Source organism: Oikopleura dioica, chromosome 2, assembly GCF_907165135.1.
Source record: "Oikopleura dioica chromosome 2, OKI2018_I68_1.0, whole genome shotgun sequence".
In the NCBI taxonomy this organism is placed as follows: domain Eukaryota; kingdom Metazoa; phylum Chordata; class Appendicularia; order Copelata; family Oikopleuridae; genus Oikopleura; species Oikopleura dioica.
Window position 1 is genome coordinate 11899836 of NC_137292.1, and position 25093 is coordinate 11924928.

A 25093-nucleotide genomic window follows, 5' to 3' on the forward strand; every position below is an offset into this window, starting at 1 on the left:
AAGTGCCAAGCGCGTTTGTACCTTTCTACCGCACGAGAGTGACGTTAATCTTGTTGAAAGATAGGCAATATCTGTAAGAATACGAGCAGGAATGGTATTTTATACCTACCTGATCTCCCGTGCGGTACATTGTCACCATCGTTGATTGACGACTTTCACACTTTGTTTTATTCTTGGCGCGTGCATATCACTATTAGCGCATCTAAAATAATCCATCAGGAAAGTGATGATAAGCCGGTTATTGGGAAATTTACTTCTGGGTTTGTTCCTGTAGAAAAAGGTACTTTTCCATCAATCATGGCGTCTGTTAGGCATATGGTGATGGAATTAAATGTCAAAAATGCCGTCTTTTCATGAAAAATTTATACAAAAGCCTGGAGTTTCATGAATCAATGCTTCTCGCAGCTTCAAATTTGATTTTCACCTTTGAGTTTTTAAAAGAATAATGTCCTATCGAGATTACCAAGATGAAACGAAGTATGAAGAACTGTCCGCAATAGTTTGTACTGCCCTGAAAGCAAGAAAGAAAATATTTTTAAGGACTGCATCTCGATGTTCTTTCTTTCGATCGCGATAATTTTGACAAGTTTGCTCTGCGCACTTTGGATATTGGTCGAGTTTAATATCGAAGAAGTTATTAATTTTATCGGTATCGTTATGTTCATTTTCCTCTACCTCTCAACTTCGTTTTAACAGTAGTTCTCTTTGGTCAGGCGCCTTTGTTCGACTCGCCGCGGAAACCACCTTCCATTGATATTACCAACATGTCCGATGTCGGTTCGGAGGCAAGGATGGTAGTTCAAGTTTACGTTTTTATTGCTCATTTTTAGGCGATGAGCAGAAGGAGCCGCGCGGAACGATATAGCATTTACAGAAACAGTTGCCATTTTATCGTTGAAGAAGGTAAGAGTTCAATGACAAAGAAATGTGAGTTGAGTTTTAAAATTTTTATAGAAGCAAACGAGCTTCAAGAAGGAATTATTGAAGAAGTCGAAGAAGAAGAAGATGGATTTTCCTAAAGGAAAGACATTTCATATGTGCATTGAAAATCTAAAACACGAAAGAATTAATAATATCGGAAAAGTGATTTCATGGTGTGGATTTGGGTTTATTAGGGCGGGGAAGGTGGTTTGCGAGATCTTGCAAAATCTGCGCTGCGGTCGGTCGATCCGTTCTGTCCTTGAAGAGCTCGATCCTGGAGCTAATTATGCAGAGATCAGCTACCATCATTTACAAGAGATCATTTCTATTGGCTTTTTAGAAGCCTTTATAAAGCGAAAAGAAAAATGTAAGTAAAGCGAGTCTGATCCTTTACGGGAAGTCAGAGGATAAATAATTAGAGAATGAATGAGAAACTGTCCTTCAATCAGAATATAGGCAGTAATTATAAATTGATATTTAATTTAATTCGGAAAAGGGTGTGAGACAGAGCGCTGCATGTCACAATAATCGACTTTGAAATGACGGTTAATAATTTACAACCGAAAAAAAAAGAAAAAGAATTAATCGCCATCTGGCTGTTACAGCCGAGGCTCTATCACTTCTGTTTACTATTCGCATATTGAATATTCACAGATAGAAATCTCGAGTTAATTTTAATTTTGGAAAAAAATGAAAGACTTACATGAAGTGGGAAAAGAGGATTAAAAAGAGTGGATAATTTCAGAGTCAGCGGGTGACTCCCGCGACGATTCCAAATTTCATTTTGCAAGAGAAAAAATCCAAGAAGGTATGAAAATTATTCTTGATTTAAAAAATATCAATCAGATTTTGTTAATTTAAGAGAATCGTTTGCACATATGTTCCGCATAAATTATTCGAATCTCGATCGAAACAAATAGAGCTTTGATAGAATAAACGGAATAACAGACACTCCAGTAGTACTACCCATTTTTAAGGTGTTGGGTACAGTAAGAGTGTCAATCAAACAGGCGGCGGATGATTAAACTTGTGACAGTTGCATTGTTAATACTCCTTTGGACTTTCTTTTTATAGTTTCTCCGATATCAACTTCTCGCCCTCTCATAACGAGTTGCAGAAAAAAGCAAACAGAGAAATCATGTCGAGCGAAATTCAATGTGAAGGTCAGTGAACAGTCATTCATGGTATGAAAGATGATGACAACTTTTGTAGATCAAAAATTCATGTGCCGCGATGAAAGTTGGCTGGTTCAGTGCAACAGAATCGAAAAGATCCGACTTTTATGTCCAAAGGTAATCTTAATACGAGGCATGAAAGACCGTAACCGTCCATAGACATGTGGTTTATGCTCCGAAGCAGGCGGCACGGTCAACATCGTCATCAGTGGAGTCAAATCAATCGGCCAAAATTCCATTCCAACCCTGACTCCATTCGAATCTGGCAACTCGAACTCAGCGCTTCTGTCTTCTCCAGCTACTCCAAACTCGGAAACAGTTGTTCAAATTTCCAGCTCCAGTGGGTTCACATTCCCTGTTCCCGGAGTTGTTTGGTACCTTGTTCTCTTGGGCACATTTTTATTAGTGATTGCTGTGGGACTGATCGTCATTTTTGAGAGGCATCATTTGAGAAAACTTCTCGGAAAGAAGACCTACTGCTGCAACAATCCTTGTAAGCTAGAATATCTTAGGATAAGTTGAAACATGATTTAGATTACCTCAAAGAAAATTCAAGCGAGAACACTCACAGAGGCGATGAAAGCGTTTTTCCTTCTCATAATGCTACACTTGAAAGACTTGGAAATCAGGTATCAAAAGTAAGCAGGAGAATAGTTGATGAGCTCAATATTTAGAGCACGTTACCCTTCCCCAACCCGCCGCCTGCTGAAGGCTCGCTGTCAAAAGAACTTGAAAAAGTCAAAAAGACTACGAAATCGATACAACAACTCCTCTTGGTAAAATTGTAACTGTTTGACCCTCTTTTAATAGATCTTTTTCTAAGTTGTCGCTCAAGTTTCCAGCCCTTCTACGATGCTCGAAAACAACAGGATGCATTTCAGATCTTTATGGCTCGAAGCTGCCCCTAAACCGTAAGTTCAAATGAGTAAAATCAGCCTTGAGCACTGCTTTAAGAATCAAGCCGGTAAAAGACTTGCGCTGGAAAGACCAAGAAGACATGAACAGATCGTATTTACCCGCGGATAATCTAACGACAGTTGTTTCCCAACGTCATTTGGATCAAAAACCAACGTCTGAGGTTTCTGGCTCCGGTGGCTCCCTCAGTGTCAACGACGGTAAATTAAAAAGAAATCGATTCAATCATATGCTTTTAGAAGTAGACGATGCTGAGGCTGCCGAAGCCGAGGAGGCGGAAGCTGAGGCAAACGAAGCTGCCGAAGCAGGAGAATGTATAGTTTAAAATGTGGAATAAATTATTTTCAACAAAAATGTTTATTTTGTCTAATTAATAAAATGAGGAGGTTCCAGAACACAGTTTAAAATTGAGGTAACAAGTGTGAATGTACAGAGTGAGGAATAGATGAGTAAGAAATAAATTATATGTACACAAAGATCATTTTTTGGCATAATACAATTTTTGGAACTTTTAAGCTTGGACGATGAGTAATCGGAACTTTTAAGTGTGGACGAGGAGTAATCGGAACTTTTAAGCTTGGACGATGAGTAATCGGAACTTTTAAGTGTGGACGATGAGTAATCGGAACTTTTAAGCTTGGACGAGTAGTAATCGGAACTTTTAAGGGTGGACAAGTAGTAATCGGAACTTTTAAGGGTGGACAAGTAGTAATCGGAACTTTTAAGGGTGGACGAGTAGTAATCGGAACTTTTAAGGGTGGACGAGTAGTAAAAGGATTTCCTAAAAATCCAAGAAAAAAAATGGAAATTTTCATTTTTCCAAATTTTTTCAAACTTAATTTTAAGGGTGTAAGAGGCCTACCGGCCTAGAGAAAACCCCCTTAAAATGCGCCTTTCGGGCCCCTCTTTCATTTAAGGGACCCAGTTAGGTAGATTCAGGCGCGCATTCAGGCGCTCAGCTGATGATCAGTTGTGAAGATTTTTTCGATCTTTTTTCTGCAAAGCATATCCTCAGACTCTCAGCTTTCATTTCCAATTCTCAGAATTTTTATACGACCTAAAGTTTGGTCGCTAGAACTGAATGAAGTTCACTAGTTTCAAAAGCTATCTTGTCCTACAGTTTTCATTTTTACCAATCAAAATTACTACTGGCTGAAAGCTGAGAAAATTCTCTACAAATCCCACCTAGTGTGCAATTTTATGTCAATACTGATTGTAATCAGGAAGCGATTCTTGGAAGTACTTAGCGCGCGCTCAGTGGGAATCCCTCGCAAATAAGCCTTTTGAGCGCTGCGTGACACGCTGCGCGCGCTAAATTTGGTTCATTTACATGGTTATCAGTTTCTGTACGCCATATATGAGGACAAGAAAATTGCACACTAGGTGGGATTTGTAGAAAATTTTCTCAGCTTTCAGCCAGTAGTAATTTTGATTGGTAAAAATGAGAACTGTAGGACAAGATAGCTTTTGAAACTAGTGAACTTCATTCAGTTCTAGCGACCAAACTTTAGGTCGTATAAAAATTCTGAGAATTGGAAATGAAAGCTGAGAGTCTGAGGATATAATTTGCAGAAAAAAGATTGAAAAAATCTTGACAACTGATCATCAGGTGAGCGCCTGAATTCGCGCCTGAATCTACCTAACTGGGTCCCTTAAACGGGGTTTCATTAGGCCGGCAGGCCTTAAACACCCTTAAAATTTAATTTGAAAAAAATTTTCTAAGATCACTTTTCCGATTACTAGTCGTCCGTGCTTAAAAGTTCCTTTTTTTCGCTTAACTTTTTAGGAAAATCCTTTTACTACTCGTCCACCCTTAAAAGTTCCGATTACTACTCGTCCACCCTTAAAAGTTCCGATTACTACTCGTCCACCCTTAAAAGTTCCGATTACTACTCGTCCACCCTTAAAAGTTCCGATTACTACTTGTCCACCCTTAAAAGTTCCGATTACTACTCATCCACCCTTAAAAGTTCCGATTACTCCTCGTCCACACTTAAAAGTTCCGATTACTCATCGTCCAAGCCCAAAAGTTCCAAAAATTGTATAATGCCCATTTTTTATACAGAACCTAAATTTGTACTTTTATGCTGTAAATTTTTCGTTTTCGTTTCTTTTTTTTGGCTAGTTAGATGTTGACGCTTTAGAAGTTGGCTTTCGGACCGACTTTTCGGTCTTTCGTTTTTTTGCAGTGGAAGGAGGTATTATTGCTGAACTGAACTGAGCACGCAGGATGGGAGTCAAGGATGAGTACGTTTGTAGAAGTTGGGTATCGTTTTTTTTGTCTTTGAGTATTTGGCTATTTACACTCTCCAAGCCCGCTTGTTGGAGCTTCTATCAGGTTAAGGCGTAGATCTAACTCCCGTTTGTTCAGGTACACGTCCGAAATGCATCCATGGAAGCCTTCTATTGAGTCACCGAATTCGTTTTTCATTCCACCAATAAACGCAAAACCGTCCGCGGCGAAATCGACAGTAGTTAGTGCAAGGTCGGAGTCGGCATAAGAACCATTGTCGATGAGAAGATTGAGGGTTCGGAAACCGACGTCCTTTTCTTTTTTGTAGACGACCTAAATAACAGTAATAACAGAAACAATAAGATTCTGTCTCGAAGAAAAGTATTTGTAAATTTACGATATTTTCATCAATGAAAAACATTAATCAATTTTAGAACAATCAGAACAGGGCTCCGAATCGCGGGGGCGCGCGCCGTGAGCGCCAGAGGTTGAACTCAAGCGCGAACGAGAATCTCGGGAGCAAGCGGCGCCCTCCCGAGCAAGTTGGGGAGCAAAATTTCAAAATGAAAGCGCCGGCGGGTCCGAGTTTGCGCCTATTTTCTCGGTTTATAATCGATCAGCTTGTGAAAATTGAATGAAAGAATCTTCCCCTGAAGAATATCTTTCAAAATTATGATGAATTATCTTCATTATGAATTTTGACATGAGCTATTTTCAAAAATTCGTTTTTGCATATATACTTTATATACACTCTTCTTTCTATTGTCGTTTTAAGTTTTTCTCTATCGTTCTTAATTCAGTCGCTATCGACGAAAGAAAAGTTTAACTTCAAATGGATTCAGCACTTTCAATTTTGAAAATATGAAATTATATAAAATTGCTTCCACCGGAAAGCCCAAAAAATTCTGATCAAAAGTTATGTAATGAGGTGTTATGAAAATCATCAAAGTAGTAATAAGAATCTATAATCCATACTATGGAGTTTAAGTAGTCTAAGAGTAGTCTAAGACTATGGTCCATAGTTATTAGCGCATACTTTGCGGGAATCAAGCGCAAACAAGCCAAAATATTAACGCGAATGACCGCTGTGGAACCGATCCACTCCGGAAAAGCTCACCTTCCACTCGGCAGGTGATTGTTATCATAACCCCATTAGGTAACTTTAGTACAGAATTTTTTCTTCTTTTCGGTGAATCAAATTTCGTTGAGAACAAATAAAGTTTGCAGGAGTTTATGCCTTTTGAAGTTGAATTTCTCTTTTTTACTCTAACTCAAGAATTAATTGTGATAATGAAAATCTGAAAGTGGGAGGTGAAGGCTGAGAGAATGTAGATAAGTTTAACAGAAAAAATTTCGAAAAAGCTTTTCTGAAAAATCAATGACGACCGCGTGAAGAACGTGAAGACCGCGTTACTCGCGCGGGTACTCCTATACATCGGCGCGGCGCTGCTAGCTCGATCCGCGCTCCGCCAGAACCTAGGCGCGATCGAGCCCTTGGTTCGCGAACGAGAGGCTCGGGCGCGCCCGGAACTCGCCGTGAGCGCTGAAAAATGTTGCTCCCGAATTTTTTCGGGAGGGCGCACCTCGCGCCCAAGAGTTTTGTTCGCGCGCGCGGTTTGACTTTGCCGCTCCCGGCGCACGCCCCCGCGATTTAGAGCCCTGAATCAGAATGCTTTATTTAGTTACCTCAATATCGGTCCATTCATCTCTGTCGATTCTATAAAGTGACTCCAATTCAAGAAGAACATCGTTTCCGTCTTTTATGTCTTCGATCTCAAGTCGCACAACCAAGTAACCGGATCGGACATGGATTTTCAACGAGCTTGTTCCCAATTCATTGCTGCTGTAGTAAATTGTTTCCCTTTCTGTGTTCTCGGGAACTTTGATTTTCATCTGCACCCTAACTTCATCCTGAAAGAAGACGATTATGCAGATTCTGAGAGGAGTGGCATATAGTTTTACGACTGAAATTATCTTACCATCATCATAAGTGGCTCAGTGACGAAATTGAAATACTTGGCTGCATTGTTAAACTTGACGGGCCCAACTTTACGGCTGAAAGGAATTGCTGGCTCATATGCAGGCGCGACCATTCTTCAAATTACTAATTAAAATCATTCTCAAAAATAGTCAATTACCTTCTCAAATCGGCGTCCTGCCACAGGGCCAACTGTTCATCGTTGAGTTTCAAGGACCGGAAGACGCCGTGGAAGCCGACCAGCTGCTGGAAATAGCCGGACAAATGAGAGAATGTTGAAGGATGGATTTGACCGATGACAAGACGACCCTCGATTCTGTTTTTTCGGCGATTGTAGGTTTTTGTTTGACTTTAATTGATAAATAAGTAAGGAAGCGTTATTCGTTGCGATGTGTGCTAAGATATGAAGATTTCTTTTCGAAACTTTCGAAACAATTAAGGGGGTAGAAACAGCTTTCTCGATTTTGGACTGCAGCTACATAAAAGAAAGTAAAAGATTTATTTATGTTCACGGAATTTCCTCATAAATGCTCCTAGAAAAAGGGTTGAGCTTCACAAAAATATGAATGAAATTTGTTTAACCATCAGAGGACTCGAGATAGACGTGTTTAAAAATTTGCGAAAATCAAGAATTTCGGAGAGATAAGCTGCTTCTGAGCCCGCTTACTCAAAAATTTGATGACTAAAACGAATTTCGAGAAAGATGTTCCTAGATCTAAGATGTTTCTATCTAAACCCAAAGAGAAAATTTTAAAATGAAAGATTTTCTTGTCTGTACCGCCGGTCAAAAATCGCCTTTTTCGGAGAAAAGCTGTTTCTACCCCCTTAACTTCAAATTTCAACAATTAGTTAAGCAGTTATGGTTTTATCGTTCCTGTGATAGCTTCTACATTTATCCTGGCACATTTTCATCTCCACTTTCCCAGGTTTGAATTCAAGCCGGACTTTCGTATTGACGCCATCTTCAAGCGGAAATTGGTCCTCAAGAATTTGCTAAAATATCATTTTCGCTATTGTTTAAAATTTTGGCGCACTACCATTCCGGCGGTGTCGGTGCCGTGGAGACTCAGATCGAGCCGCAGACGACGCTCGTCGACAGAGAGGACAACAGTTTTGGCGATGTGCAGCAGACCGTAACTGGCCTTTCCCGGTGTGGATTCGAACTCAATCTCGATTGAGCTGATCCGCTTTGGCTCTTCCGAATCGAACATGAGAATGCTGAAGAGATTTTTATTCAAGAACGGAATATTAGCAAAACCTTGATCCGTTCATCTTGACTCCTTGCGATCGATGAGGTCCCTTTGAAGCTTCACAAAATCTAAGACCGTCCCATTCGACACAAGAATCGTCTTTTTCACACTCATTCAAACTATTTTGACATGGTGATCTTCCATCGCATTTCTCAGTTCCATAACTGTAAACCGATTTGACCGGGTAGTGAGCGTTTTCGTAAACTCCCGATTTTACCGCCGAGCCGCTTATCATCTGGAAGCAGCCGGTAAGACCCTTGTTGATTCCGAGCCTTGAGAGGATATCCAGCTCTTCGTCTTTTGGAATTCCACCAATGTAGATATTGGACAAGTCCAGTTCTCGCGAATCCTTCTTTCCGGCAGCGATGTATTCCTGAAGATTTCCCGTAAGCGAAAAATAATTTCTCATAAGCCTAGGCTTTATCTTGAACATGAGTACACAAAGCACTGACTTTCAAGTTTTTCTTTTCAGAATCAATTTAGTCAGCTTTTCAAGCTTATCCGAGCATTGCGTACTTTTATCGAAACATGAAACTTAAGATGCCAGATGTTTACTTTTAATTCTTGGCCTGTTTCCGATTTGAAATAAACATTTCATTACAAACATGGCAATTTAATATCATCTCAAGACAACGTGTTAGTTTAGTACTACTTACGGGGCGGGGAACATGGTCCAAGATCAAAGTGATCCCACCGCGGTTGAATTTGAGCTCGACAGTGTGCCACACATTATCGTTGACCGCTTTCTTGTACCGATAAGGTTCGTTTTCTGCGAATGAAAGTTCCAGTTTCGAATCTTTTATCTTCAACGCCAAGGTCTTATCCAGCGCGAACGGGTTGCCCGCCCAAAAAATGACACCATTAGGATCGCGCGTTCGGAACTTGAATTTGATCTCGAACTCGTAAGTTGTATCACAGCGCTCGAAAGAGTATCGCTCAAAGGACTCTCCGCCAAACCACTGACCATGGAGAATGTTGAATTGGGTGATTGAACTTCGACCTGAAAAAGAAGTTGAGAATTGAGTGAAGATTTATTCGAAGATACCGAGGTTTTCTTGAAGGTATGTGTTGATCTTTGATTCGAGGTAGGGTTTATCTGGTGAAATTTCAATGTGAACTGTGGCGGATTTTTCCTCGACTGAATCAATACTGGCAGATTTCTAAAGAGAAAGATTAACATTAAAAACTTTAGTTTAGCCAACCAATTTGATATCCCTGAGTTCGGCGGCGAAAACTTCACTCAGGTCTTTTTCAATTCTTGCTTTGTCATTCCAGTCCATCTTTTTGGCTAAAGTTAGAATCACATCGTATCCCATGCTGTCAAAATCGATGGAGCTATCCTGTGGCAGTTTCGCTTCCGATAATGAAATTGAATTATTTTCGCATTCTTCGTCGTCGCAGGTCAAAATTTGTGGATCTATGTATCCCCCGGAACCTTCTTCGTCTGCATTTTCCGTCGGCTCTGGCGCTGGTGGCAAAATTGGCGGCATAATTATCTCCTCCATGATTTCCGATTCCTCCGATGACTCATCCTCACTGTCAATCTCTATCTGTGGATATCCGCTGAAAAGACATTGCTTGAAGTATTTGACAGCTTCCGGCTGGTTTTCTGGCTTTTTATTGCAATGTAGCCGGCGCATGCCACACAGACTTCCATAAATGCGATGATCGTCTCCGCAGACAGCTCCGGATTCGACTTCCGCCAAAGTGCAGCCTTGGCACTCGTCTGGTTGCACGTCGATTTTTATGTCGCATTTTTGTCCAATGAAGCCTGCTTTGCAAAAACACTGTCCATTTTCATCACAAAGTGCGCCTCTACTTCCCTGCTGAGAGCAAGAACATTGAACACAGAGGCCATTTAATTGATAGTAGTTCAGCTCGCAAATATCACAGTGTCTTCCTTTGTAGCCTGGTTTACAAAGACAACCTTCTTCGTGATCACAAGGTCCTTCAGGATTGTAAGCGCCAGGATGGTTACAATTGCAGTTGCTCTTGGTAATGACCAGTTCTCGCTGATTTTTACAGTTTCCATCTCTGTAGTATTTACACAAGTTGTCAAAAACAACGCCTTCTGCAACGACTTGAGATCCGAAATCCGGACAATGCCAGTTACAGCGGCAGTAAATTTGATTTGAGAATTCTTCATCATCGTCGAATCTGTCTGAAACATCGACTCCGCCAAATTTACACACTTCTCCGCCTCCAGAACCTTCTACCTCTACGCCGCAATGTTCCAGCGGTACTTCGTAGAGCTCCTGGTTGAAGTGACAGGCCTGGCTTCTGAGCTCGCAGCGCGAGTCGTAAAGAATTCCGTCTGAACCACAGACGGCAGAATCGCCAAATTGGTGCTCACATTCGGGGCAGCGGCACTCTACTCCATCAACGGTTCGCTCGACACCAGCAGTGTAGATTGGACAATTGCTCTCGTCATTATCGTCTGAATTTTTTAGATTAAGGTGTCATCGAAAATCAAAAACCACATCGCTTGAATTTTAGTTTATAAATTGCAAACAAAAACAGATGATAAAAAAAATTTAAAGCTCTCTGATATTCCTTCCCAAAATATCTAAAGAGGTCACAGGAAATTTGTTTAATTGCATTTAAGACATCCTTGAAGCTTTTGAAAACGGCGCTAATTGCGCATGCAATTCCGAAACGCGACGCTTTTAAGCCGATCCAAGATGATTATTGTCTACTCTGTGCAAGTCCGTTGATTTCATGGTCAGTTGACTTTTGTCCCCGAGATCCGCACAAAATGTACTCGAAAATTAGAATTGGCATTTCAGCTGCCTTCCGGATGAAAATGTTAGAAAAGAAGACGGAATGATAAATTATGTAGCGAGGGGTAATTGAGCGGGGCGTACCTGGACAATGGCCATCCTTGGCAATGTGGACGGGTTGCTGGATTTCGCATTCGAATTGTCTGAAAGAAAATTAATTTGATGAAAAAAAATCACGGTAAAAAACCGGAAAAATCTTACCTAAGAGCACACTCGTTCTTGAACTCAATATGGTTATCACTGCAGACTGGTCTATCGATATTTTTGCAATTGAAATCGCACTTGCACCGTCCTCTCTCACAATATGCGCCAAAATAGCACTCATTCTTGCACGTTTCCTCTGTTTCTTCTCTTTCCGGGCATTTACCAGAACTGACGAATTCGACTCCCGAGCCAAACTCGCAGTTTGTCCGTTTCAGGACACAAAGAGATTGATAAGTGACCCCATCTGATCCGCAAACAGGATGGTTCTCCGCTGGGCAAAGCGGGCAATTGCACTTCCATTCCGTCCCGAATAATTTGCATTCCTTATCTTTACACTCTTCACAAGGCGGTTCATAGCAACTCCCGATTTTCAAGTCAATATCTACGCCCATCGTACACTTGGCAAGACACTCTGATCCAAAGACTCTTCTAAAACTTCCCTTTGTCGCGCAAACAGTAGACGAAAATATCGTCGGCTCATTTTCGCAATCCAGGCAACTGCCTTCGCAGTACCGCGAGTTTTTTGTCGGCGCGCCGTCCCAGTAAATTGGATTACATACTCGACAGATTCCTTCGTGCTCGACGGCCAACGAGTGGATGTTTTCCTGTAAGTCAGGGATGAGAGGAGATAGAGTCTTATCGAGTTTGTTATGGAGTGTTAGACTAAACAAAGACCTCAAAATTGAGTTTATTTTTCAAAATTTCGGTCTATCAAAAACTCGTTTTCTCATCCCGCTCCTTGCATTTTCTTCTATTCAGATCACACTCTGATCTGTACGTATTGCCGTCATTACCACAGACATCAGCAGGTATATTGTCATCGCAGGCCGGGCACCTGCAAATGCCAACATTACAGATCGATCCGTTGTGACACTCATCGTCTTGGCGACATTCAATTTCTGACATTTGGACATCGCGACAAAGGCCGTGGTACTGGATGGAGATGAATTTCTGATCGCGACATTGTGCCGCGTTCAATTCGCATTCGTTCAAATATGTGACTCCATCGGAGCCACAGACAGCTGCTACTTCTTCTCTCTCACAGCGCATGTCCACGCATTGACATAGTCCAGATGTCGGGTCACAAACAGCTCCAAATGAGCACGAAGTTCTAGCACATTTATCTTCCACGAGCTCACCTAATGAACACTTGAGTATAATTCTTTACATAAGTTATACCATTAAAATGCCAAGATTCATTTTCTTGACCAATAAAAAGCTCGGTTCAAAAATCTTTAATTTCTTATTGGTCCAGAAAAAGATAGGGCTTAAAATACATATTTCACAAAAATACATGCTCAAAAAGTTGAATGTGCTGAAGCATGCTGACATTTACTAAATGCTTTAACAACCGGCTCATAACCAGTAATTATTTCATTTCTCTTCTCATAAATGCAAAAGTTGGTGCACGAAGCAGTGCATTTACTGCTAAAAACAAAGCAATTTAGCCCTCAGCCATCTTATTAATTACAAAAAAGATAAGATTGATCAACTTTGAAAATCGCAAAAATTCACCGGATCAAGGGTGCTTTTTTCAGGAATTTTTAATTTCGCGCAAAAATTGTTTTGTTGTGGCGGGGCTTGGCGGTTTGGGCTTTCCAAGGGCAGTGAATCTTTTTATGTGGCTCCCGGAACCGCCATGGGACTGTTTATAATAAAAGTTTGTTTTCGCTTTGTTTGTTATCAGTTTTGGCCTCATACGGTACCTTTGGATAGAGCTTCTACTTTCTCCAAATTTCCATGCGAAATCGAAAGCGGACTACTCGCGAGCGTCAAAATCGTGCCTTCCCGATCTGTCTTGGCAAAGATGATTTTCGTCTCTCCCTGCCGAATCTTGGACTTGCATATTGCTTTATCACCAAAGCCGTAAATCGGCAGCGTGATGTCTTCGCCGTATTCTGTCAGCGTCTGAAGATGAAAAGTTAATTTTTATTTTACGCGCAAATTGAGCTTTAAAAATAATATGAAAGACAAGAATCATATTCCGAATTCAGAATTGTTATTGGCTTCTTTTTTTCTGACACTTGTCATTTTAATTGCATTCCAGTTAAATTTATTCAGAACTATGAAAACGAAAATGACGAGAAATTAGTCAAATTAATATTCGTTTTGAAAATGAAACTCTTTATAAGATTCTCATAAAGGATTCTTAAATTTCTACAAATTGCCTTTCTTATATCTTCATTCAAATAGCCATAAAGATCTGGATCCGCATAGACTCGCTGGCAATCCTAGAAAACGGGGGAGTACTCAAACGTATCAATAAAACATCGGACTTCCGGAGTCACTAATGCCCATAAGTAGCGATGAAAAGAGCGCTCATTTTTTTGGACTGGCCTAGATCCAAGAAACTGAAAAAAAGCTGACAGGTGAGAGTGAAAAAATTGCGCTTTTGTAACTACTAATGATCGCCAAGCGTAATTACTCTTGCTTGGACTCGAGTTTTTATCCGTGAGATTGACAAAACTGAAAATTTATTGCATTTGGTCGTAATGCTCAATTTACGTAATGGCGAGTAAATCAAAAATTTGATTATGGACGGATGAAAGAGCAAGTTCAATTTTGTGGGCGTCGGTATTTAATTAACCCAACTCGGATTAGCGCTCAAATGAATTCAATTCAAATTGAAAGGAATTAATTATCCTCAATGTGGGTATACAATGCCGCATATCTTCAGAAGAAGGTTCTCCCGAGCGAAAAATTTGTAAAAGATTTTGTAATAACTGGAAACCCCCAAATCACTAACTGTTGTTTTTTGTTAACTTCCGTTTTCATTAATTCCTCGAAAGAGCGAAAACAACCGCTCCCTGGTTTTCCGGCCCCGCATCAGAGAGATTATTTTGGCCCGGTGGACTTGTAAAAAATAAATTTCTCGATGGGATAAGCTTTTTGATATGGTCGGGCGGATCAAAGTCCCCGTCTGTGATTCCTTTCGCACCAAGCTTGACCGCGGAGGATGGTCTCGATAAGCCCACTTGCATTTTTCCCAACTTCCGGGTTTATTTCCGACAAGGGTTCAAAAACATCGCTGGAAAAAGCAACATAGATGACAACGAAACAAAATTTGTGTTTTGTTGAATCATCTTATAAGTAAAAATCATGTGATTAAAGCTTTAAATGCCTTAGAAAATAATTTATTTCCGATTCAAAGTCTATGAATCAATTTGACAAGATGATAAAAGTATCTTTTTCTTTGAAAAAATTGCAACTTCCGCCCCCTACTTCCGCCGGAGTTACGGGACCAGGCCAGGGGAAGTGAAGAGCAGTAGTTTTAGGCTTACCGTTGATTTGCCGTGAACTTTTTCGAGGTGGTGGGAGCCTTTCATGATGCGCCAGACTTTCGCTTGCAGACAAATTCCAGTTTGGGACTCGTATCTTCCAGGAGATATTCAAAAAGTTTTAAAGAGGGAGTAAAATGAGGACGGGCGATTGATACCGTCCATATGCAGTCTCATCTGCCTGGCCTAGAAATTGATTTTGCGAAAAAAAATCATATTTAGGACAAATTAACGAAAAACTCTTTTATGAGAAAATTTGTATCTCCTTTCCTTTCGCATGTCGCACTGAGAATGACCTCTGCCTCAGAAGATCTACAGTTTCCGGTTGAAAGTCAAAGTCGAAGTTTCCGGTCATTAAGAATTAACTGATAATTATGCGACGCAGTTTCGAATAAGTGAGATCAAGTGAGAGCGATTACGTTAAATTTGAGTTTCTTTCAGAAGGGGAAATTGCTCTTTTGAGACCTTTTTTTTCAGAATTTCAACCGTTCCTGGATTCGACTGGATCTGGTTTGCAGCGCGGCCGAAATGCATTTAGGGCTTATTTGAGTGAATAAATTTTTCCCAAGAAATTTTTAATGATCATTTTTGAAGGAAAAACTTCAAAATTCCTGCTAAAAACGCCAAGTTCTTTGTTGAAGTGCTTTGAACTGAGAATCAGAGAGCTTCCGTAGGATTAATTTCTCATTTTTTCCCTGGCCAAGTGCAGTTTATAAAAACAAAACTAAGGATTACTCGTTGATGCCTTTCGAAGGTTCTCTCGCGCCTCGGGCAAGTCCACAGCTAATCTCCCCAATCAAAACAGTTTTGACAGGCAAGTGCACTCAGCGCAAGTGTAACAGAAACTTTTTCAAACTCTTGAGAGCCGGCTTGACTGTTTCGAATACTTTCAATGTCAAGGGTCAATTAGAGGACTTAGCCAAAAAATAGTGTGGCGGTAAAATCCTACCTAGCTCCGGTATACAGCTCTTCTATCAAATATCTTTGGCGGTTACTTTTCCGGAGAGTCTCGAAGACTATTATCCCAGGTTGATCTTGAGAAAATGAGAATCCCGGGGTTTTCAAATGAAAGAAAAATTATGTATGGCACAGGATTTGATCTCGTGACCTCTCTGTTCAATGATTTTTAATGATATAAGTTTCAGTTTGTTCTAAAGTTTATCTTATTCAAAACTAACCGATTTACGAGATAATTGACTCTCCGGAAGCGTGTTTTTTATATAAACGTTTTTTGAATGGGTCATTTTTTTGGTTCAATATTTGGCCGCAGCAAAGGCCAAGTCCTCCAGTTTTCATTGTAAATTGGCGGACAAGCGGAAGGGTGTTATTTGTTCTGCACTCGGTGAGGGTTTAGGAGCTCACTTAGCCTCTTACACTCTTCATCTTGTGTGCTTTTTGCTTTGGCTTTGATCGACGGGCTCTTCAGAATTTGGATTAGAAATTTTGCTTTTCAAAAAATTGCATGGTACACAAAAATGGTAAGAAAATATCTCATATATCGGTTAGTTTTGAAAAGGAAAGGTACTATCGAAGGTTTGCTTTATTTTGAAATAGAAAGATGATATTTCAAGCGCGAAGGTCGGCTTATTGATAAATCGCAAAAGTTTGTAAATGGGATATTTAGGGTTCAAGGTTCAAAATCTCGCACTTTCTGTTTGTTGACCAAATTTTACGCTGGCATCAATTACAAAAAAGTGGATGTTCAAGAATCAAGTGATAAAGCGAGCTCTCAGATGGTAGCGATTTCAATGTCGTAAAACACGATTTTTGATATCATAAAACTTGAGTCTGACATTGACACGCCAAATCCGACTGACTTCCTCCATTTTTCATAAAGCTTTTTTGTTTCTACGCTGAGGTCACGTGTAAAGAAAGAAGGTTTATGAAAAAGTCATCGTTTTTTTCCGAATTTATCAATAAATCATAATATTGCTGATTAATCATTCACGGAATTTTTGCCAAAGATTGATTAACCGTCAGTTTTTCCCTCCTCGTGGTAGAATTCTAGTCAGATATAAATCACAAAAACATAAAAAAAGCATGATTATTCACCAGAAAGACCCTTTTTCTCTCTAATCATTTGTATTACGGAAAAACAATTCATGAAATTGACTATTTTGAAGCCACTATGAGTTGTTTCTTCGTACTTTTATTCACCCGTCCCTTGAAAACACAAAGCCAACACCGAGATCTTCATCCTCTTATTTGACTTGCTTCTTGTCGTTTCGAATCTCTTATCTTTCCGAAATTTTATAACCAGCACATAATTTTTCGCCTCTTTTATGCCTTCAAAAATTGTTAAATTTAACAAAAATACAAAAGATCTTTTAGTTGTATTATACAACTTGTATACAGAGTTTAAAACTTTAGTTGACGGGTATTTGGCGGTGACCTGGTGCGCGCGCGGCGCTCCAACTCATGAGCGCCATCTCCTGGTGATAGGAGCGTGCGCGCACGCGCAAAGGCTTTTATTCTTGAGTTATGAAGCTTTTACACTTGATTTTCTTAACCACGGTCATATCATAATTAAATGAAATTTTTGGTACTAAATTTTCCTATTCTTATCAATGTTATCTACCTATATTTCTGCCACCTAGGGCAATCTAGGGACTAAGAACCCTAACGGAGCTTATCTCATACCCTTGAATTATGGGCAATTGGCCGTTTCCTTATCACCTGTTTAGGTTTAGCGCATCGTCGGACAAAGTGTCCGGCTTCTTTACACAAAACAAACGCCGGAAAAATGTTATCACTTTTGCCTCCCACCGAGCCAGATTCAAGTACAGGTTGAATTACCATCATGTTGCGAGATTTTTAATTGGGAACAGAGCCTTTTTCACTTTTACTTATTTCCACTTGTCGAATATGTATCGCCATAGAAACCGTGTCTGCTTTCTCCCCAAACATTCAGAACGCTTGGGATTTTCTTATTTTTTCCCTATTTTTTTCGGAGGAAAAATGAATCGGCATCAGGATTTTCCTCCAGTTGGCCTGCCCTTTTTGCCAGGTAGAGAAAAGCATACCAGTAGAGAAAGAAGAAGTTCTTTTAAATTCCAAGAGGTGTCGAAGCGCATGTTTGAAAATATTTTTTAGGAAACAGTCTTGTTGACCCGACGAAACAGCGATTTCACCTCTCCCAGTCGCTTGTTTATGATAAGGGATACGCGTTGAAGAACCAGCCTCAGTACAAAATTGGAGGAGGGAAGATTGAGCTGTCGAAAATTGACCCAGCAGAAGTTCAATGCCTTGATAAAGAGTTTGCGGCGCTTCAGGTATTTTTTTTTGTAAAAATATAACATTTGAAGCTGCTCTTGAGCGTGAACTTTTTATTAAAATTTTTTTCAATTTTCAATTAATCCTGAAAGCAGCGTACTTTGTTCAGTTCTCGGACGTTACTCGATGTGAGGACCCGGGCTTCATCCCGGCGCACGTGGCGCTCGACAAAAAGGTGCTCCACTTCAAAGGCTACTTTTCCGAAGAAATCATCGACTCGCCGGTCGAGAGCGAGCGGGTTCGATTCCTCGACATTTTCTACTATCTGGTGGACGATTCCGTCGCTATGTCTGAACCGCAACAGGAAAACTCAGGGATTGTCCAGGGGAAGTTTTTGACGCGCCAACGACTTCCCCTTGGCCAAGGTGATCGATTACTTTCTTGGAAGCATTTGAATACTGCCATGGATCTGATGGTCTACTCAAAGGTACCCGTTTTGTTGAGTTTCTATTCAGTTAAGAAAGTTAATTTTGTGGCACCAATTTATCTAAATACTAACTTCCTCTTATTATTAAATCACCCTATGTGGTCTCAAAAGTTCACTCTCCGGATTAAAAATATGATTTCTACTTCCGCAACCTAATAAAAGATTACCGATCTATTTGTTCAGAAAGTCCGTCTTTACTGGTGCGATGCTTTTACGCGAGAGTGGCTCACCTCGGAAGGTATCGAAGTGAATGCAAATGAGTCGTCTCCTGGTGATCGGTACATTTCTTCACGAGAACAACCTGATAGATCTTACGTCTCGCCTTCGGAAGTTGATTCACTGCATAAATTCTTGACTCTGGATCGAGTTGTGCTGAGATTTTTTGCAATTTGGGATGAGCGAGATCAGCTTTTTGGCGAAGTTCGAAAGGTAAATACACTTGTTCTAAGACTTGTTCTAAATTTGAATATTGAATGTGGCCTTGAAAGAGAAAATTAGCATATCTCGAGTGTTTCAATTTTTAGTTCATTGTGCACTTTTACATGGCTGACGATACGCTGGAGATACGGGAAGTGCACCAGGCGAACAACGGGCGCGATCCCTTTCCCATTTTGGTCTCGCGACAACGCATGCCAAGACATTTGGTGGCGAAGACTTATCCTTCCGTCGAAAAGGATATCGTCTCTGGTAGGCGTTCTCAGCAATGTCAAGGATTCTACTTGTTTTAAGAGTCGGTTGGATTCTTCGAGGCCACGGATCTGAGGGTTGGAGAGAGCATCTTTGTGAATAACAGAAACATGCTGTTGTATGATTGTGATGGAGCTACTCGACAGTTCTCCCAAAGTAACAGTCAACTGCGACAATTCTTAATTTACTTCAGCAAAACTTGGAATCGTCCAGCCAGAAGCAGTGAGCATCGATCAGTACTTCAAACACCCCGATCCCCCAGTAGCTGCTGTCCCCGACTGGAATGGTTTTGGATCGCTAGAAGATTCAGAAGAGAATTGCAAGAGAATCGTACCAGACCGACCGAGAAAGAATTACTTGAAAATGCTCCTCGCTGGAAATGAGAAGCTCAGATTCAAGGCTAAAATGGTAGAATATCGCTAGTTGATAAATGAATGTTATTTAAGATTTTTAGGTCGGAAGGAATGAAATGGATGATATGAGAGTGTTTGTCTTTGAAATTCGTCTAGCTGACGATTTGATTTGTATGATATATATTATTTTACTGATGTTAATGTTTTCTCTAGCTATCTTCGAAACAACCCCTAGAAACTCAGGAATGCGAAGTGGTCGATTCCTAGAGCCATCAAGAATAGCCAAGCCAAACTCAGATCCAAACTACCCAGAATACTACGCTATTCCCGACTTTTGTATTGGTGCCGAACTAACAGGTAAAGCTTCAGCTTCGAAGTAAAGAAAATAAGTTTCTTTTTTAGTTTTTGCAAATCGATTTGTCATCACCGAAGCTGATTTACACGTGAAAAATTGGGTGACGGAAAACGCCGCGTCGCTTCCATCTTCATTTGTTGAAAACATTCAAGCTTCATAGAACTTTTTTATAAACACTGTATTGAAGAAAATAAAATATATTTTTGTAAGAATCATATTCAATAGTAGTTCATAAAATTGAACAAAAAATCTCAACATTCAAAAATTTCATGTTTTCTCAAAGTCCATCCTCAAACATCTGGCGCTACCGCAAACATAGTAAAATGGTAAAACTAACGTAAACATCTTCTGTGATTGTGGTCGCGTGGTTTTGACTTGACATTGAAGACTTGCACAAATCCTCACAACAGCCAACCACAAACACACCTGTCTTGAATTGCTCCAAAATTAACGCGATCTCATTCTTGCAAAAATGCTTGAAACCGGCAAAATATAGATCATATCCCACGTTTTCGTGTTCTACTTCGTATCTTGTGACCTTTTGATTAATTCACCCTAAGTTGTTTCTTCTTGCTGTCGAAAGTGCATTTCCATTTGCGCCTTATCTTACAATCTGCCCGTGAGGCCTACATACTAGGTAGTACCTTTCTCAATCGATCGATAAATAATTTCTCGATATAAAAAATAAAAGACATCCTCTTTAATACTTTTCCTAGACACAAATATCCAGATACAGAGAAAGAATTAACAGAAGTAAGCATTTCCGGGCATTTTGTTCAGTGTAGGACTCATATATTTTTAAACCGATTGGTTGTACAGAAATATAAGGCATTTTCCTGTTCACATTTTGTGATTTGTAGACGCCTGAAGCAAAGATGAATATTCAATAGCTCTTGAAAAATTGATCCCTGTTCTTTTCCCCGCATCTCCAAGAGAAAGGGCTAAATATCTATGCAAAATCGACAAGAGAGGATAAATGATACCGAAAACATGCCCGACAAAAAGGAACCGTTCTCTATTTTACCATTTTCCAATTCTTCAGTACATTTTCTTAAAAATGATCGCACGAGTAATTAAGTCAAGAGTATACATAATTGAGTTAGAACAAAACTGTGTGCCACGGGACGAAATCTGTTAGTTAGCTCCTGAACTCTCGAGATGAGTGTTTAACACTTGCTTTAGAGCCCTAGCATATTTCTAGCTTTTTTTTCTGGGCATGGAATCAACAACGAGAACGCGAAATGAGCCGCCGATTTATAATCAGCTTTTGCTTTACTTTGGCATTTTTAGGCAGAGATAGAAATCAAAGAGAAAGTTAAAAAAAGAATCAACGAAAAAAATCGTCCAAGAAGCAACCTTATCTATCTCTTTTTCTAAAGCACATTTGTTTTCATCGTCGTCTTCGTGTACTTACTGACCCCAGGACTGACAGACCCATTTGAAGATGAAGTCCCTTCAACCTCGAGTACCTTTAATTCTGTAATCAAGGAAAGAGTTCCATCCAATCAATCACTCTTGACCACAAATGTGGTCAGTAGAACTAAAATGAACAACAGTTACTCTTCGTTGTTTTTCTTTTTGGAATTCAAAATAGAAATCGAATGCTTGGCTTGGACTGGGAATGCTTTTGCTTGTTCATGTGATGGTGATGATTTTCATTTTTTGCTCGGGATATCTAGGAATGGAATCGAATGACAATTTTCGCCCATAATGTCGATGGATAAAAATTCCACCGAAGCTTCACTACGCAATTCTGCAAAATCAAACGGGGCGAAGAATGTTATTTCATATACGGCCGGTCGCCGCTGGTCCCAATTTTCATCGCGATTTCCTTCTTCCTTTCTGAGTCGCTGCCACTCTTCTACATCGCAATATAATGTTTAGATATAGCTTGTACTTTTTTATTTTGCCAATAAAGACCCGTTTTTCCAGTACTTCAAATCGAGAAACGAAACAAAGGAAGATATTTATTCAGATTGTTTTAGCGGGCTTTTCGCTCTTCTCGTTTAATTATTTATTAAAAAACCTTGTGCAGACTCTATAAAGTCAGCAAAATAAACTGCCAGAACATACAGCAGCACTCATCTTCAATTGGAAATTCAAAATATCTCTTGATGGCTGAGTAGTAGAGTTCACTGAGTGAACTTATAGCATCGAGTCTTTGCATAAATAATTTGAAGGTAGACTTCCGCTGACGACTTTCTCAATAGAGCAACCTTGAAGACTGAATTCAGAAGGTAAACTTGACAATTGTCTCTTTTGAAGAATCTTGCGGAGATGAGTTTACTGGCATTGGATTAACTCGCTCTTTCTCAAACGTTCAAGGGCACTTTTTGTACTAATCAGCTGCTCATCACTCCTAAGCGCTTTGATTTTTGACCTTTCAAATCTTAATTTACCCATGGGCTCGCAGTAGTTTCGCAATCAAAGACCACCCAGGTTTGGCTGCTTGGAGTCCTGTTCTTTCCAGTTTTCATTGATTCTAATACCAATTAGACTAATTATATGGATAGAAAAAAGAATAAAAAACATCTAGCTGACATAGTAGATTAATGTCCTTTCTATGTCATTTTGACCTCCAAAAGCTTCGCACAAAGCTCTACTTTCTTCGGGATTCAACGAAGATTTTGAATGAAGCGTGGTTTTTATGTAAATAAGCAGCGTTTATTGATGATATCATTTATATGTACAGTATTTTTGGAGCAGTCAAAACGAAATCGCTTTCACAAGTTTATCATTTTTTCTCTTCTTCATCATTCGATCTAGCGTTTCAGGGAGAAACATGTAGTACTGGTTGTTCTGTAGGCTTTTTGGGTGCACTTGCATCTCGCTTAATTTGAAGTAGTTGAGTTCCAGTCGGATTTCAAGTTTTTGTTCTGGTGTCAGTTTCGCCCATTTTTGCTGAAATAATAGATAAATATCGGTTTTCATAAAGTTGATTGGCAGAAAAATTTTCTAAAGAAGAAGTTCTTACCTTGCCCTTTCGGTCGTAATACGGGGCTTCGGAAATGTCGAGTTCAGATTTGAAAGTCACTGGCTTCTTCATGCGATCTCGTGTAAAAATTTTGTTGTCTATTTTTTATTAGAAAATTCTGCTGAAAAAATCCGAGAACTTAATTTTATACTAATGCTAGACAACTAGATGTCGCGAGCGCGAGGGCGCCGGAGACCACTCCTAGAGAAGACTTTACTCTGGCTTACGGCGTGAAGGGCAAATAAAACCTGTTTCTACTGGGTCTTCAAATACAGAAATCTTTCATGGTAATAAACTGTATTCAGCAATATTAAAATAGTTATTATGATAGTCTTTCATTATTAAAATGCAACTGAAAAGGACTGTTTTAAATGGTCTATTACCTTTGACCGTGAGAATATTTGTCCTCGCTAAACTTGCAATGACTCCAGGAGTCCTGATAGAAAGGAGAATATAAACTTGAGATTCGCATGAAACTCATGTGAAAAACACTAACCGTACTTGACGAACACAGTACACATTGTGTACTACACAACTTTAGTAACCCTGAAGAGATGGCGAAAAGCTTCTCTTGATGTTACATCAATGCAAATAAAAACATAAAATATTCATGGCTGCAATTCAATATCGTTTATTGCTTCTCCTACGATCTGATGCTTTTGACGCAAATTTGACTCGTTTTTAACACGTTGCTATTTAATAAAGAGCTATTTAATAATATTATCATGAAAATTTTATTTAGCCAAATCTTTTTCATGAGTGAAACTTGAAATTTGTGTTCGATAAAGAGGGGAATTTCTGCATGAAAGAAACAGTACAAATAAGATAACCCTTTGAGCAAATATTTTCAAAAACTCTAGTTCAAACTTTTTGGGTCAAACATTCAAAGAAAGTTAACCCTAATCTTGTTTGTTGCGAATTGAAATTATGCATCATTTTTCGATTGACAGTACATAAGAACACAAATACGCATGTACCTTGGATAGCCAGAGCGCTTCGGTAGAACACATGATTCATGCGCTCTTTTTGTAAATACATTTGTTAGTATTTACGCAAAAGCATGAATCCGAACAAGATTCTCCTCCTTTTTGAAATAGAGTCTCTATGGATACAATCCTTGGACTTTAGTTTGAGCTTGATTTTCGAAATCAATGATGAAATCAATCAGAATTACGAAAAATTAGTTTCTAAGTGTTGCACCAAAATGAGACATCAATATGGTTCGACAACGGAACAAATATGAAAGAGAGAGACTTTATTACTGAGGCAACACAGTTTTTTTTTTCGAAATCTTATTTCCCAAGAACATATTTTGCCACTTCGATGAGGCCAGCCTTGACTTCGTCCCAAACTGGCATGATTTGGTCAGCTTAATAAGGGCCCATTTGCATTTTCTTTGAACCAGATCATATATCTACAGAGTTGACCCTTTTAACAGATTGTTTATCTAATCTAACACTGTATGTTTTCAAAGTACAATTTTTTTCGACTGTAAGAAACAGCCTTTGTCATCTGACTCCCGAATGAAAATGGACCCTTTCATGGAAGCAAGAAACCATACTCGCCAGTATCGCGCAGCTCCCAAGTCCAGGACAATGGCACCTCGTGAGGATTTTTGACTTTGGAGGGCGTTGGAATGAAATAACTGTATTGTGGCATTATTAAAAACGATAAGACGCGTGATCTTGATGCATTAGCGCTTGCATTAGAGTTCACGTGACTAGTTTGAGTGACTTTGTGTTGAATATTTAGCAATTTGAATTTCAAATAAATTAGTGAAGGTGTAGTTTCGAAATAGATAAAGAATACTTTCTAATCATTGTTTTGTGGCCTCAAAAGTGATAATGATGGCTCATAAACTAAGAACAGGAATAGTAAGCTACTAGTGTGAACTTTATGTGACTACTGCATGCGTTGCAATAACACCCTCAACTTGAGGGCCTCAAGTTTAAAAACCCGCCTCAAGCACATCCATCGCATAATCTTTGCTCGTGCCAGAAGAGGGGTACAGACTATCTCTGATATATGGGTGACAACTGGTACATTAAAATTGAAACTTAACGCCTAATGAACGAACTCTAACAGTTTCATGTTTTCTATATCACGAGGATTTCGCAGCTTTCATTCATCTAAAGAAGCATTAGCCTGGTAAAACACCGCGCAAGTAATCGAGGCCTAAGTGCCTCTCATGAAATTCATAAAAGGAAGCCGTAGAAATTCTCATGCTCGGTCTAGCACCTTCTATCCCATTGTCGATCTCTGTCGACACTTTATTATTACCCGTCCTAGA

General features: G+C 39.6%; 5 protein-coding genes and 2 long non-coding RNA genes across 7 annotated transcripts; 3 read left to right on the top strand and 4 right to left on the bottom strand.

The window, feature by feature from the left end:
• Positions 1–249: 249 nt before the first annotated feature.
• On the top strand, positions 250–809 carry LOC145698971 (uncharacterized). The gene is made up of 3 exons (XR_014133965.1): positions 250–499; positions 541–649; positions 697–809. It is a non-coding gene; the product is annotated as an uncharacterized LOC145698971 (long non-coding RNA).
• A 1959-nt stretch (positions 810–2768) lies between these two features.
• LOC145698969 (uncharacterized) lies at positions 2769–3195 on the top strand. The gene is made up of 3 exons (XR_014133964.1): positions 2769–2872; positions 2920–3007; positions 3051–3195. It is a non-coding gene; the product is annotated as an uncharacterized LOC145698969 (long non-coding RNA).
• Positions 3196–3384: 189 nt separating this feature from the next.
• On the bottom strand, positions 3385–7572 carry LOC145698967 (uncharacterized). Its single transcript, XM_081776211.1, has 4 exons — positions 7383–7572; positions 7224–7338; positions 6931–7155; positions 3385–5577 (listed from the first exon to the last, which is right to left on the bottom strand). The coding sequence occupies exons 2-4, from the start codon at positions 7335–7337 to the stop codon at positions 5308–5310; spliced, it is 609 nt and encodes a 202-aa protein (XP_081632337.1). The 5' UTR covers position 7338; positions 7383–7572; the 3' UTR covers positions 3385–5307.
• A 499-nt stretch (positions 7573–8071) lies between these two features.
• On the bottom strand, positions 8072–12057 carry LOC145698295 (uncharacterized). Its single transcript, XM_081775494.1, has 8 exons — positions 11454–12057; positions 11337–11395; positions 9675–10909; positions 9518–9632; positions 9129–9472; positions 8481–8845; positions 8260–8440; positions 8072–8215 (listed from the first exon to the last, which is right to left on the bottom strand). The coding sequence occupies exons 1-8, from the start codon at positions 11846–11848 to the stop codon at positions 8072–8074; spliced, it is 2838 nt and encodes a 945-aa protein (XP_081631620.1). The 5' UTR covers positions 11849–12057.
• Positions 12058–12167: 110 nt separating this feature from the next.
• LOC145698296 (agrin-like) lies at positions 12168–15089 on the bottom strand. Its single transcript, XM_081775496.1, has 4 exons — positions 15031–15089; positions 14738–14831; positions 13163–13364; positions 12168–12595 (listed from the first exon to the last, which is right to left on the bottom strand). The coding sequence occupies exons 1-4, from the start codon at positions 15087–15089 to the stop codon at positions 12168–12170; spliced, it is 783 nt and encodes a 260-aa protein (XP_081631622.1).
• A 2564-nt stretch (positions 15090–17653) lies between these two features.
• On the top strand, positions 17654–20037 carry LOC145696229 (EF-hand domain-containing protein 1-like). The gene is made up of 10 exons (XM_081773229.1): positions 17654–17741; positions 17828–18006; positions 18117–18434; positions 18618–18863; positions 18959–19121; positions 19164–19277; positions 19315–19529; positions 19576–19645; positions 19688–19831; positions 19877–20037. Exons 1-10 carry the CDS (start codon positions 17693–17695, stop codon positions 19987–19989), a joined length of 1611 nt encoding a protein of 536 aa, XP_081629355.1. The 5' UTR covers positions 17654–17692; the 3' UTR covers positions 19990–20037.
• Positions 20038–22484: 2447 nt separating this feature from the next.
• Positions 22485–22935, bottom strand: LOC145698798 (phosphatase and actin regulator 2-like). Its single transcript, XM_081776020.1, has 2 exons — positions 22804–22935; positions 22485–22730 (listed from the first exon to the last, which is right to left on the bottom strand). Exons 1-2 carry the CDS (start codon positions 22873–22875, stop codon positions 22536–22538), a joined length of 267 nt encoding a protein of 88 aa, XP_081632146.1. The 5' UTR covers positions 22876–22935; the 3' UTR covers positions 22485–22535.
• Between the last annotated feature and the right edge of the window lie 2158 nt (positions 22936–25093).